The sequence below is a fragment of the Eptatretus burgeri genome, chromosome 11, assembly GCF_056783735.1.
Source record: "Eptatretus burgeri isolate ZD-2024b chromosome 11, Ebu_testis_v1, whole genome shotgun sequence".
Lineage (NCBI taxonomy): Eukaryota > Metazoa > Chordata > Myxini > Myxiniformes > Myxinidae > Eptatretus > Eptatretus burgeri.
Genome location: NC_140971.1, coordinates 42439830 through 42454155, shown reverse-complemented (window position 1 = coordinate 42454155; position 14326 = coordinate 42439830). Strand labels below are relative to the sequence as shown.

Genomic DNA, 14326 nt, shown 5'->3' with positions numbered 1-14326 from the left:
CAGTGAACAGTATGGTGACACTCACCATGAAACCAGGCAGCAGAGGATGTGTGAAGCGCGTGCGGAATGAGTAGAGCAGCTGTCGACTCTCTGCGTTATAGAAACTCAGTACTCCTGGAAGAAACGGTTATGCTCTCTATATAAAGTGAAAAACTTGAACTCTATAATGACTATTCTTGGCTTTAAGGATGCAAATATTTTAAAATAGTAATTTGCTGTACGAGTCACAAGTCTCAGCTTTTGTTTTTGTTTTGTATCATTGTTATTGTTTGTTCCATCAAACAAGACTTCTATCATCATTTCACTTTGTGATGACAAACTGAGGATCAAAGTTGGTTATTTATTCGGCATATACAGTGAGTAGGTGGGTGAGCCTTCTGACCATTATCATAATCACAGTAGATGCCAAGGTGCTTTGGGATTTCGCAGTCCAGAGTCTTTGACTTGTTACTGTGCTTAGCAGCCAGGTTGCTCTGCAGCCACGTGGTGCCTTGGAGGGCCCAGGATGTCACCGTGCGTCCCAACTGGTCAAAGCGGCCGAAGCCTCGGTACGCAACACCAATCGCGTATGACTTGGAATCGTGTACCACATGGATTTCCCAGTAATGCTGACCACATTCCACTGGTGTGTCACCTAAATAGCAGAAACAAAACCAGTCAGAAGGTAATCCTGCACTCACACTACCCAAGTAATTTAACATGAAAATCAAGTATCAGTTGACTGACTATTTGATCCAATATGCAAATAGAAAGTCACATTTAAAAGGACATTCTCCCCTTCGTACCTGTACCGTATCTACAATATAGCATTCCAGCATACTGCAGGTGGTGCTAATTGTACAGCCAACCCAAAGCAGGGAATTCCACTGGTATCGCACAAGAGCTTACTCTTTTTTAAGGATGCAGATGGGACAGCCGACTACATTTAATATCAATGAATAATGTGTTGCATGATGCAGCGCTAATTTATAGCACTTCACGAGAATGGCAGTTTTTGTTTGACCTCTTTATTTATGTTCAACTTCCAGTGACTGAGAATTTTGGGATTTAGTCACCTCAACCCTAACCCTCCCTCCACCCCCAATTTCCTCACCCAGTACAGTGTATGACTCTCCTGTGAATCGATCTCGCCCACTTCGAGTGCTGCCAAACCTGAGGGGTGTCCCAGGTCCTCGTTTTGGAGAAGCCCCAAGTGACCTGCAAAAAAGCAAAGCAAATCGAATATATAATACAGTTTATTGATAGCAAAGAGTTGTACAATGTAAAATGTAAAGTTGTTGTCCTCAATGGTATAATAGTTTGAGCATCCACTCAGAGTCTGAGGGGGGAGGGGTGGGGGCTCAGCGGTTCAAATCCTGGCCATATCATACAAGACTTAAAAAGTGGGACGTGTTGCTTCCTTGCTTAAAGAGCAGGTTGCAGGTCACCAAACATGTTCTGAAAATTTATCAATATGATTATATGTGCATTAAATAGTTCGATGCAAACTATTGTGGTTGCCTAACTATTGGGAAAATGAATGAAATTTAACTCCGAAGTTATTTCTCGAGGCCGTTGAAAAAAAACAGTCGTGTGGCCATATATGGATGGTGACACAACCATATATGGCCATAACCATATATGGATGGTTCTCCAAAAGAAAGTGGTGCTCACTCGCTCTTTGAAGAAGTGTCCAGTTCAGCGGGCCGTTCTTTCGCTTATGTTGAGCTTGCAACTGTCCATATTATCCTTTTTTATTTTGAATTATTGTAGAACAGTTATTTGGATATTTTTACATTATGCCTTGTACGTGTGTCATCATGTTTTGCGAAAATGGCTGGAAAACGGGTAATCGCTCCCACCGATTCCCGAAGGAATCAAACATTCGCCGGCAGTGGATAAGATTTGTACAAACAAAACGGGCGAATTTTCCCCCAAATAAAACGGGTAAAGAAGACCCTTTGGAGAGACTTGTCATTTGTGGTGACCATTTCACAACCGATGATTACGAAAGCAACGCAATGAGTGAGCTCGGTTTCAAAACAAGCGTGACGCTGTGCCCACCATTCAGCCTTCTCCTCCTCAGCTGGCTCCTGCTTCATCTTCTCACACTGTGTCACCTCTCAAGGATTGGGGCATTGTGCTTATCTATAAATGCGCATAAGAAATCGAGAAATGATCAGAATAGAGGAAGTCATCACTATCCGGAAGTCCGTACGTTGTAACCCGTAATGGGGAACGCGGCTGAGAATCTCTTCCCCATCGGCCACGCCATTATCACTTTCGCTGGAGTCAAGCTCAGCTGTCAGAAAGACTTCAACACCAAGGGTCCATTATTGATTCATTCTATTTCTGACTCTTGAGTGACTGGAGGGTTGGTGGTGGTCGTATGGCAGCTTAGCTGCCGGGGTAGCTATCATTTCTTGAAGCACGACTGTGTTGCTGATGCAGTGCCCCTCTACCAGTACACACACAGGAACTGGTACTCATTTCGCCAACCTCGGAAGGATGACAGGCTGAGTCAACCCCCTGGTGTATTAATTTAGCGGCCGACGGGGCTTGAACTCAGGACCCGAGGATCCCAAGCCACCACCCTAACCACTGAGCCAACACCAGGCTACTAGAGGGTTAAAAAAAATATTATATCAAGTCACAGATGAATCAAACTTTACATTATTTTATGCATCGAACAAGAAAATGAAAATCTACAAACCAATCTGTCTGGTGGAGTCTGTCATTGTGAACTGCCGGACAGTCAGTCCTGCCACTTGTACACGAAATAGGCTGTTTTCTGGCACTTGCAAGTGGCTCAAATTTATATGGCTCAGGGCCAGAAACTCCATAGTATAAATTCCCATCATCCTCCGACTCGTCCTCGGCAATATCGGAATGAACACACTCGATTTCATCGCCGCTGAAATCACTCTCTGATTCGTATCTCGCCATTGTTTACACGCTGTTTCGGAATGTTCACGAAGTTTTCGGAGAGCGTGACGTCATAGCATCTTCGGCAACTTCCGGTCTGTTTTTCGATCACCGAGAAAAGTTTTGACTGAAAAGTTAATTTTAGCATATTTTGAGTTTCAAATGTAAGAAAAGAAATGTTGTTGTTCGTCTTTCGGCTGCTCCCGTTAGGGGTCGCCACAGCGGATCATCCGTTATGATCCGCATACTGATTTGGCATAGGTTTTACGCCGGATGCCCTTCCTGACGCAATCCTAGTCGCCTCTTACGACACAGGGATAAGGATTGGGTTTCGCCATGATTCCGGGCTGCCCTACACCCTCTCATAGCGTGGCCCAGCGCAGAGCTCCCGTCCTCAAGCGATCCTCCAACCCAAGCCTCCGAGTAGCCGGATTACAGGCGCACGCCACTATGCCCGGTATAAATGTAAGAAAATAAATACCCCATGTTTATTAATGTGCTTACAACCTTCGAATCATGCGAAGTCATCAGCGACCCAAAACCTGCTCTTTAACATTCAGCATTTAAAAAGGATAAGAGCATGGACAATAATCATAGGTTGGCATCCATGGGGAGGAGGAAAGTGATGGTACTTCCCGCAAGTTCAGTGTCTGTGTTTGTCTCATCTAAAAGTCCTGTGTTGTGTCGTGTGTGTGTGTGTGTGTGTCGTGTGTGTGTGTGTGTGTGGGTGTGTGTGGGTGTGTGTGTGTGTGTCACTATGAGCCTCAGATCCTTTAAAGAAACAAAAATTATAATAATGATAAAAAAGAAGCAAATCATTGCGATATAATTTTTTCCCAAACTAAGTGAAAATTGTATCGTCCCATTTTCAACAAGTTTGACACAAATGGAGTTAAAACTTGACTTCTTTGGAAGCAACATCTATAATATGAGTTGAAAGATATGCAACTGTCAGATCTGTGGTGATTCCAAACTTTGGAATCATTGAATCTAAAGCAAGTCATTATTTATTAAAATTACGTGAAAGTTATAAAGACCAATTAGGTTTGCCTTTTCTCTTGCACATTTGCCTGACAAGATCATTTTGATTTGACAGATTTGGTACGAACTTTCACACCTTTGCAGATGACATTAAGATGGACGTAAGGTGGACAGCAGAATGCGGGAGGGAGTTATGTCAGGGATCACATTCAGGAAAGTCTAGATACATTAGTAGATTGGAAGATGCAGTTTAACATTAAAAGGTAACATGCTGGGAATTGGTAGGAATAATGAAAACAGGGATTATGTGATGCAAGGGGCTGTCTTGGAGCATGTCACACAATTACAAATCAAAAGAGGTAGTGTTAACACTGTACAGGAATTTAGTCAGGCTTCATCCAGAAAAAGTGGAGGTACATTTAAAGTACACCGCCCCATGCCAAATAAATAAATAACAAATCCTCCAGCATACGACATTGCCCGGGCGCCGAGTGACCTGGTCTGAAACCAAATTATTGATCGGAAATCAAGCCATTGGAGAAGAGGAAGGATTTAATGTCTGAAGCAATGATGGATTCCATAACCTTGCTGATGGTCGGGAGAAGGTTGTTCGGTCTGTAGTTGCAGGGATCTGTTTTTGCACCTTTTTATGCAGAGTGGTAATGTTTGCTGATTTCCAAGCAGATGGAAGATGACCTTGAGCAAATGAGAGGGTGAATAGAACAGAGAGAGGGTGAGCAAGAGCAGAGGAGCAGGTTTTTAGGACACGTGGGCTGATGCCATCTGGACCGGTTGCAAAATCTGAGTCGAGGTTTGACAGCAAGCTCTCCACTTTGTCAGAAGAAAAGGACACAGGGTTCAGGGACAGCTAGGTGTGACTGAGTAAGGTGGGTACAGAAAGCGATGCGTTTTGGACACAAGATTTAGATGCAAACACCGAGTTTAGGCATTCAGCCTTTTCACGTGCGGTGTCAGCAGTGTGACCATTTGAGTTAAGGGAGAGGCTAGAGGTGGAACATACACCAGAAACAGATTTGATTAGATGCCACCAGGATTTGGAGGAGGGAGAGAGGTTTGAGAGTTCAGACTTGAGCTTAGAAAAATGTTGTTTTCTGGCTCTCCTGAGGGTAGACACACACTTGTTCCGAACTTTATGGAAGGAACTGAGATTACCCTCAGTTGGGTTTGCTTTCCATGAGGCAAGGGCAAGTTGTTTCAAGCCAATTGCCTTGCCATAAGCTTCAGTGGAGAGAGATAGAGACAGAGAGACAGAGAGACAGAGAGACAGAGAGACAGAGAGACAGAGAGACAGAGAGACAGAGAGACAGAGAGACAGAGAGACAGAGAGACAGAGAGACAGAGAGACAGAGAGACAGAGAGACAGAGAGACAGAGAGACAGAGAGACAGAGAGACAGAGAGAGAGAGAGAGAGAGAGAGAGAGAGAGAGAGAGAGAGAGAGAGAGAGAGAGAGAGAGAGAGAGAGAGAGAGAGAGAGAGAGAGAGAGAGAGAGAGAGATTCTTTGAAATAATTCCCAGGATGAGTTGATATTAAAGAAAGTAGCGATGGGAGATCAGTATATAAGTTTGATGGATGTTTGGAGATCCTGCCAGTCAGCCTGATTGAAATGCCAGACTCGACGGCACTGAGGTGGTTCTCTGATAACAGCCAGAGAGATGTCCACTTTGACAAACACGTGGTCAGAAAAACCGATTGGAGCGGAGGAAGAACAGCCGATATTTTTCAGGGAAATTTGTCAAAATCAGGTCCAGAAGAAATGGAGTACCGTTGGTTGAGAACCGGGTCAGGAAGTTGACCGATTAAGTTAGTCCCACTGAGTCGCACAAGTCTTTTGCTGAAGTGCCATGGCAGGTAAGATCATTGTTTCTATCATTGTTATTGTGTTGAGAAGTGACTGTGCGACCATTTAGATTAGAGAGAGGTACCCACAGCCAGCCAACTGGCATGATGACAATTGAAGTCACCACATATGAGGAAGGGAGAGTTTGGATGAGAGGATAGAAGTTGGTCCATGTTTTCGGATAGTGAGGTGTAAATGGAGTCATCACTGTTTGGAGGATGGTACAGCACACAAACAAACATGAGGTGGGAGTGGAAGGGAAGCCATAGCCAGAGGTATTCCTGGGGGTGTGAATGAGTGAAGGGAGTGCATGGAGAGTGAAGAATGGGGTCTTTGATGAGAGCAACTCCTCCACCAGGACAAGGTTCAGATTTGTCACACCGGAGGAGGGATTAACCAGGGAGAGATACGAGGGAGTCAGAGACGGCTTGAGGGAGGAAAGTTTCTGTTAGGCAGATTATGTCTGGTTTGTCAGTGGCAACCTGTATGGAAAGATTTGTAAGGTTTGAGCGAAGGCCCCGAATATTTGAGGTCCACACTGTTAATGAAGAGGGAGGGGAGGAGGCTTTGGGTGCAGAGGAGGGGAGGGGAGGGGAGGGGGGTAGGACAAGGGAGGAAGGGCAACATAAGGAGAATTGTTGAAAGAGTGTGGGGGATTGCAGAAGAGCGAGGGGAGGGGGCCGGATGAGGAGGAGAAAAGGCTCTGTGGTGCTGGGTTGAGGTACAGTGGGGAGTTATTAGAGAGGGGGAAGAAGGCAGTTGAGGATTTGAGGAGGTGGAGTGATGAGATGGAGGAGAGAGGGCAGTTGAAGGAGGAAGCTTTGTAGATGTGAGTGGGGGCAACTTTGAGAAGGGTGAGAGAGGGGGTAAATGGAGGGAGAAGGTTGAGTGGTGAGAGTTGAGGGAGAAAGGTGAGAGGGAAGCAGTGCTTGGAGGGGGAAGAGTGTGATGGTTGCTTTGAGAGGGACGGGTGAGAGGGGTAAATTGGCACTGAAGTTGTAAAAGGATGATTGATGGAAAGCGAACAAACATTGCAAGCTGGGTTTTTTAATTTGTAGTTCAGAAATGTGACTAAAGACATTTCTTGAGGGATGCAATAAAGGCAAATTAAGAGAATGGAAGGAAGAAACGTTGTAACAGTTGGACTTTTTAGACAAGGTATGAAGGAAAGGTCGACTTGAGAGCAGTCTGTTGAAATAGCAAAATAGTATAGAATGATACAGTAATGAGAACCACACGTGTGAAACAGGAAGATGAAGCATTATAAGAGACCGTTTATATTATTATAATTATTTTTTGATAAAGATTACATAAGATTAGGTAAAGGAAAGGTTGAAGGAAAAAATTGTGAGGTGAATGGTGAATTTGGATCAGTAAACGCAGAGTGAAGCTGATGGATCAATGAAAAGTACCAGGAAGAGGGTAGAGAGACGGATGGTTTCGGGAGGTGTTTATTTAGAAAGGATACAAGGAAAACGATTATTTTTTGATGGATTTTTGAAGATTAGGTAAGATTAAGGAATGTGAGGTTTAGGAATAAATCGTGAAGGTAATGGTTAGAGTGGGTCAGCTCAAATAGAAGGAAGATGGTGTGCCGGCAGGAGGAGGAAGGAGGAGAAGAAGGAGAAGAAGGAGAAGGAGGAGGAGGAGACGAAGAAGAATAAGGAGAAGAAGAAGGAGAAGAAGAAAGAGAAGAGGAAGGAGAAGAAGAAGGAGAAAGAGGAGAAGGAGAAGAATAAGAAGGAGGATCAGTACTCGTGGATATGGAGGGAGAAAGAGATTTTTTGTTTGTTTGTTTGTTTTTGTTTTTAAGACAAGAAACAGAGGGTGTCATTGGGAGGGATAGATGGAGGGTGGTGGGAAAAGTGGGGAAAATAGGAATTGATGGTAATAGGGAGAGAATACAAATAAAAACGACCGTACACCGAGACGGGAAGGACAGGTAGGCCTCAAGGAAACCCGATAAGACAGTCGACTAAAACTCAAAAAATAGCACTATTTTTGAAACAATACCGAACTAGGAACACACAGTAAACATGTAGGTATGAAAATAAACAAAAAGTTAAAACATGACACGTAACGACCGGAAACTTAACTTTGAGAAAGTCGGCAGAGACCCCTGAGAGAATCAGCCATCCATCAAAACCCAGAACCGGAAGTCAAATTCAATGACCAAATATGCAACTCCTCTTCAAATAACAAGTCAATCGGATGAAAACTGACAATTTTAGAAATTCGGCCTATGTTGTCCTCTTGGCCTATGTTGACCTCAAAAATACTTGGTGGTTGAATTCAGTGACCTGATATGCAAATCCTCTTCAAATTTCAAGTCAATCAGATAAAAATTGAGGATTTTAGAAATCTAAGTTGTTGACCTTTGGCCTATGTTGACCTTTTGGTCCATGTTGACTTTAAAAATAATTGGCTAGTTGAATTCAGTGACCTGAAATATAAATCCTCTTCAAATTTCAAGTCAATTGGATGAAAATTGAGGATTTTAGAAATGCAACCTCAGCTGTTGACCTTTGGCCTAGGTTGACCTTTTGACATCAAAAATAATAGGCTTCTTCCTTTTGACAAACTCTACCATGTGGTGAAGTTTCGTGAAGATCGGTTTAAAATTGTGACCTGTAGGCGATAAACAGACAGACAGAATAACAAGACGATGACGACGTGCAGAGCACAAAACTTGCAAAATCCATAAAACAAATTTGACCTCAAAATAATTTGTGGTTGAATTCAATGTCGAAATATGCAACTCCTCTTGAAATTGAAACAGATGAAAATTGACAATTTTAGAAATTCGGCCTACATTGACCTTTTGGCCTATGTAGACCTCAAAAATAATTGGTGGTTCAATTCAGTGACCTGATATGCAAATCCTCTTCAAATTTCAAGTCAATCAGATAAAAATTGAGGATTGTAGAAATCCCATCTTAGTTGTTGACCTTGGGACTATGTCGACCTTTTGGTCGATGGTGACCTCAAAAATAATTGGTGGATGAATTCAGTGACCTGAAATATAAATCCTCTTCAAATTTCAAGTCAATCAGATGAAAATTGAGGATTTTAGAAATTCCACCTTCGTTGTTGCCCTTTGGCCTACGTTGACCTTTTGACCTCAAAAACAAGAGGCTTCTTCCTTATGAAAAACTCTACCATATGGTGAAGTTTCGTGAAGATTGGTTTAAAATTGTGACCTGTAGGTGACAAACAAACAAACAAACAAACAGACAGACAGAATAACAAAATCGACTGACCAATATACTTGAAAAATCGTCGATATTGCAAGTAACAAACAAATGGAGGAAAAACTGAGTACTCCCTTCCTTTGGCACCTGGTGATGACATCATGCATTACCTGGACAGGGAATTGGAAAGGAGCGGTGCACAATATTATGTACAGTTTTGGTTACCACATCTGAGGAAGGACATAGCTGCTATAGAGAGGTTTCAGAGTGGAGCAACAAGATCGATTCTAGGCCTTGCTAAGTTTAGCTACAAGGAGCGGCTGAAGGAGACTAGGCTTCTTACATTAGAGAGGATACGATTATAAGAGGATCTGATATATATATATATATATATATATATATATATATATATATATATATATATATATATATATATATATATATATATATATATATTTTAACATAAAGAAGAATTTGGATAAAATAAATGCAGAAAGTTTTCAGCAGAAAAGACAGTGACAAGACTATGGGCCACAGCCTTAGAGTAGAGCAGAGAGTCAGGATGGTGGTGAGGAATGGGTGTTTTTGTCAAATTTGTAAATGCATGGAATAGTCTCCCTGGAGAGGTAGTGGCAGTAGAAACAAGAGCTGGGTTTAAACTGAAATTAGACAGGTACCATGAGGCACTGAGTATAGAGAGGTACATGGACATTGGCAGGAAAGATTGGTATCTTGGGTATGGATGGATGATTTTATGCACGAGCTGAAGAGGCCATCTATGACGGGCAATTCAGTACTGTTCTTTTCAAACAGCTCATTTAACCATATTTTGTGATCGTTGCATTATTTAATTAGTCTCAAATTAAACTATTTTGTGTACAGATGTAGCCTTACAATATAATTCCAGCTTCAGTTTCACTTCTGGGAAGCACACAGAACCACAAGAGGGTACTATTTTAACTAAAAACGCGCGCGCGCGCGCGCGCACACACACACACACACACACACACACACACACACACACACACACACACACACACACACACACACACACACACACACACACACACACACACACACACACACACACACACACACACCATTTCTTTCACAAAGGCAGATGGCAAGAAATGTCATGACTGAAAAAGACATCTGAAAGCTCATCTGGAGTTTGCGGGAAAACAAAGCACCTTATGATACTGCAGGCATGTGGAGAAAAGTTTTGCGGTTAGACGAGACAAAAATTGAGCTTCGTCGTCCAAATTTAAAGTGTTATATCTGACGCAAGCCTAACATTGCACATCACCCAGTCAACACCATCCCTACTGTCAAGCATGATGGTGCTAGCATCATGTTTTGGATCTGCTTTTCATAATGAGGAAATGGCAAGCTTGTCAGGATAGAAGGGACAATGGATGGTGCAAAGTACAGGAGAATCCTTAATGAAAACCTGCTTGAGTCAGCCATGAATCTGAAACTGGGTAGGAGATTCATATTTTCGCAGGACAATGATCCAAAGCACGAAGCTAAAGCCACACTCAAGTGGCTGAATAAGAAGAAAATAAATGTTCTTGAGTGGCCCAGTCAAAATCCTGACTTGAACCCATTTGAACATTCATGGAGAGACTTTAAGATTGCAGTCCATCAACGATCCCCAAACTTGGAGGAATGAAAACATTTTTCACATGAAGAATGGGCAAAACTGGTACAGACCTTCCCAAAAAGAATGAGAGCAGTCATTGCTGTAAAAGGTGCTTCAACCACGTACTTGACCTAAGAGGTTGAATACTTTTGCAACCAGTGAATGTTGATTTGTACATGTTTTTTGCAGGTATTCCTGACATGTAACCTCTTTCAACTACAATAGTGTTTAGTTTGATCTCTTCAGTTATGAATAAGAAAGTTCATTTGGAAAAAATTGTTTCCACATAATTCATCCAAATGTGGCATTATTGGTAGGGGGTGAATACCTTTGCAGGTCACTGTATACATGTATGTATGTGATGATATATATATATATATATATATATATATATATATATATATATATATATATATATATATATATATATATATATATATATATATATATATATATATATATATATATATAGCTCTGGATAAAAATAGGAGACCACTCCAAAAAAAATATCAATCAGCATCTCTACATGTATGGCAGCCATTCCATTCCAATGTCTGTTGAATTCCAACACAGGCACACCTCATTCTACTTCGTGAGGTACTGATTAGGTGATCACCTGAACTGAATCTTATTTAACAAGGAAAAGTATAAAAACCACTGCTGTGGTCATCACTATCCTCTTGCAATAGGACAACCTGAATGGCAAAAACAGTGCTAGTAGTACCTCAAAAGTAATTGGAATCAAAAAAATAACTATTGACCATGCCAAAAGAGTGGAAAAGTAAAGTTTTGAGTGAGGAAAAGAAGGGTTCAATTCTGGCTTTACTGGCAGAGGGATACAGTGAGCATCATGTTGCTTCCATCCTTAAAATTTCAAAGACGGTGGGATTCATAAGAACAAGGTCAAGCAGCAGACATTGGGGACAACAAAGCTACAGACTGGCAGAGGGCGAAAACGACTTTCTACTGACCGGGATGACCGCCAACTCATTCGAATGTCACTCAACAACCATAGGATGACATCAAGTGACTTACAAAAAGAATGGCAAACGACAGCTGGGGTGAAGTGCACGGCGAGGACGGTTCAAAACAGGCTCCTCGGGGCAGAGCTGAAGTCGTGCAAAGCCAGAAAAAGCCCTTCATCAATGAGAAGCAAAGAAGAGCCAGGCTGATGTTTGCAAAAGACTATAAGGATTGGACCGTAGAGGACTGGAGTAAGGTCATCTTCTCTGATGAGTCCAATTTTCAGCTTTGCCCAACACCTGGTCGTCTAATGGTTAGACGGAGACTGAAGATGCCTACAAGCCACAGTGTCTCGCACCCACTGTGAAACGCTGGCTTACGTTGAACTTTTGATGTTTTTTTTTAAAGATTCGGACGTATTCATAGCGACTTGGTCTTATGTATAACGCATTATTAACGGACACAGAACGTTTCGTTGTGTTATAGCTAACTTATACCAACGAATGCTGAACCTGTTGTCGGCCTACACAACCTATGCCCAACGATAGTCTAACTTAGGCATAGCGCGTTGCACGCATCACCGACGATGTCGTGACATAGCCTATTAAAAGGCTGACGCACAACGATTCGAATCATAACTGCCGTAGAAATGGAAGTGTCAACATCGCAGTCACACCTTGGCGATCTTGCCAGCGTATGCCGACCTAAGAAAAATGTGTCTAAAACGTTGGGGCACGTCAAATACGGTATGAGTAAGTTTGGTATACGTGAGTAGAACGCTAAAGTATACTATCATACGTCGTAGTAAGTAGAGTACGTCAAGAAATTTTAAACATGTTCAAAATTTTACGACGTACTTGGCGTATGACACACGTTCCGCATGCGATGGGGATAAGTTGTACACACGATATGCGGACGCTTACACACGTCCACAAAGGCTACTTATAAGCTACTCATAAGTCGAAACACGTCGCGGTAACGTCTTTTTTACGCGAAACTTATTTCTAACTTATGTTTGACGTGCTTTGAACCAATTATTTACGTAGTCCCAACACACATTGACGTATGTAGACGTATTCCAATGACGTCTTCCGGTCGACAAAAAAAAATAAATGAACGTGTTTCTAACTTACAACTGCCATTTCAAGACGTGTTCCCAGCGATTTTGGGAATTGGTATATAAAAATGGTGTTCATAAAAGGGGATTTAATTCATAAAACGATTTAAATTGCTGTCACTCGCCTTTGTTTTTTGACGCTGGCACTCGGAAATTTTAATCGTTTCTATTGAACGTGCTAAATCGCTTAAACTCCACTATTGAAAGTAGACGCTTGCGCTCAACAATTGGATTTTTTTTACACTCAACGACTTTTAAATGGTACCACTCAACTATTTTCATTGTTTACAATGAACGATTTAAATTGCTGTCACTCGCCTTTGTTTTTTGACGCTGGGGTTTGGAAATTTGAAGCGTTTCTTCTGAACGTGTTAAAACGCTCAAACTCGACTATTTTAAATAGACGCTGCCGATGGACAATTGGAATCATAGCCAAGCTAGACATCGAAGTGTGAACATGCTCGTCATGCCGAAGAAAAGTTTGAAGAAAGCTGCAAATAAGTGTCCTGGCCGTGGCCGTGGACGCTGACGCAAGGACGATCCATTATACCGACGTCTTTCAGCTTATGAGTAACTTAAAAGTAACGTCTGTCGACGTGTGGCAACGATCGCGTAACGTGCCAACAACACGTTAATCATAGGTTAGAAATAAGTTTCGGGTACGCTAAACATTACCTCGGCGTGTCTCAACTTATGATTAACTTACAAGTAGCATGTGTTGACGTCTGTCAACGATCGCAGACCGTGCATACAACTTGTGGCCAGCGTAGCGGAACGTGTGAGTCATACGCCGGCATACGTCGTGAAATTTCAAGCATGCAAAAATTTGAGGACAACCGAAAAGTACAACGTTTAAAGCCAGCGTACAACGACGTATGGCAGTGTTTTTCAGCGTGCTCTCAATGTTATCAAAACTTACCCATAACATATTCAACGTGTGCCAGCGTTTTAGAAAAAAATTTCAAAAATCGGCATACGTTTGCTAAAACGTCAAGGTGTGACTGGGCCTTAAGTTAAAACATTCGTATTATGTTGTTTAAAAATGAATATAAACTTGTTTTGTTTGGATTATTTGAGGTCTGAAAACACTGAATCTTTGTTGTTATTTTGACCAGTTGTCATTTTCTGCAAATAAATTCTCGAAATGACAATATATTTATTCGGAATTTGGGAGAAATGTTGTCAGTAGTTTAAAGGATAAAACAAAAATGTTCATTTTACTCAAACACATTCCTATAAATAGTAAAACCAGAAAAACTGATAATTTTGCAGTGGTCTCCTAATTTTTTCCAGAGCTGTATATATATATATATATATATATATATATATATATATATATATATATATATGTATATATGTATATATGTATATATGTATATATGTATATATGTATATATATATATATATATATATATATATATATATATATATATATATATATATGTATATATGTATATATGTATATATGTATATATGTATATATGAAAATATATATATATATATATATATATATTTGTGACCGGGCGTAGTGGTGTGCGCCTGTAATCCAGCTACTCGGAGGCTTGGGTTGGAGGATCGCTTGAGGACGGGAGCTCTGCGCTGGGCCACGCTATGAGAGGGTGTAGGGCAGCCCGGAATCATGGCGAAACCCAATCCTTATCCCTGTGT

General features: G+C 41.5%; 1 protein-coding gene and 1 pseudogene across 5 annotated transcripts in view; one reads left to right on the top strand and one right to left on the bottom strand.

The window, feature by feature from the left end:
- The window catches only part of LOC147016943 (FSD1-like protein), a 117803-nt gene that overhangs the window by 2323 nt on the left and 101154 nt on the right, over window positions 1-14326 (bottom strand). For all 5 annotated transcript variants that reach the window (XM_085846219.1, XM_085846218.1, XM_085846220.1 and 2 more), the window contains 3 exons: window positions 1094-1197; window positions 383-634; window positions 26-114 (listed from right to left, as the gene is read on the bottom strand). In XM_085846219.1, the coding sequence (XP_085702345.1) occupies window positions 26-114; window positions 383-634; window positions 1094-1197 (445 nt within the window). The remainder of the gene's footprint in view (window positions 1-25; window positions 115-382; window positions 635-1093; window positions 1198-14326) is intronic.
- On the top strand, window positions 14177-14317 carry LOC147016944 (signal recognition particle RNA; annotated as a pseudogene).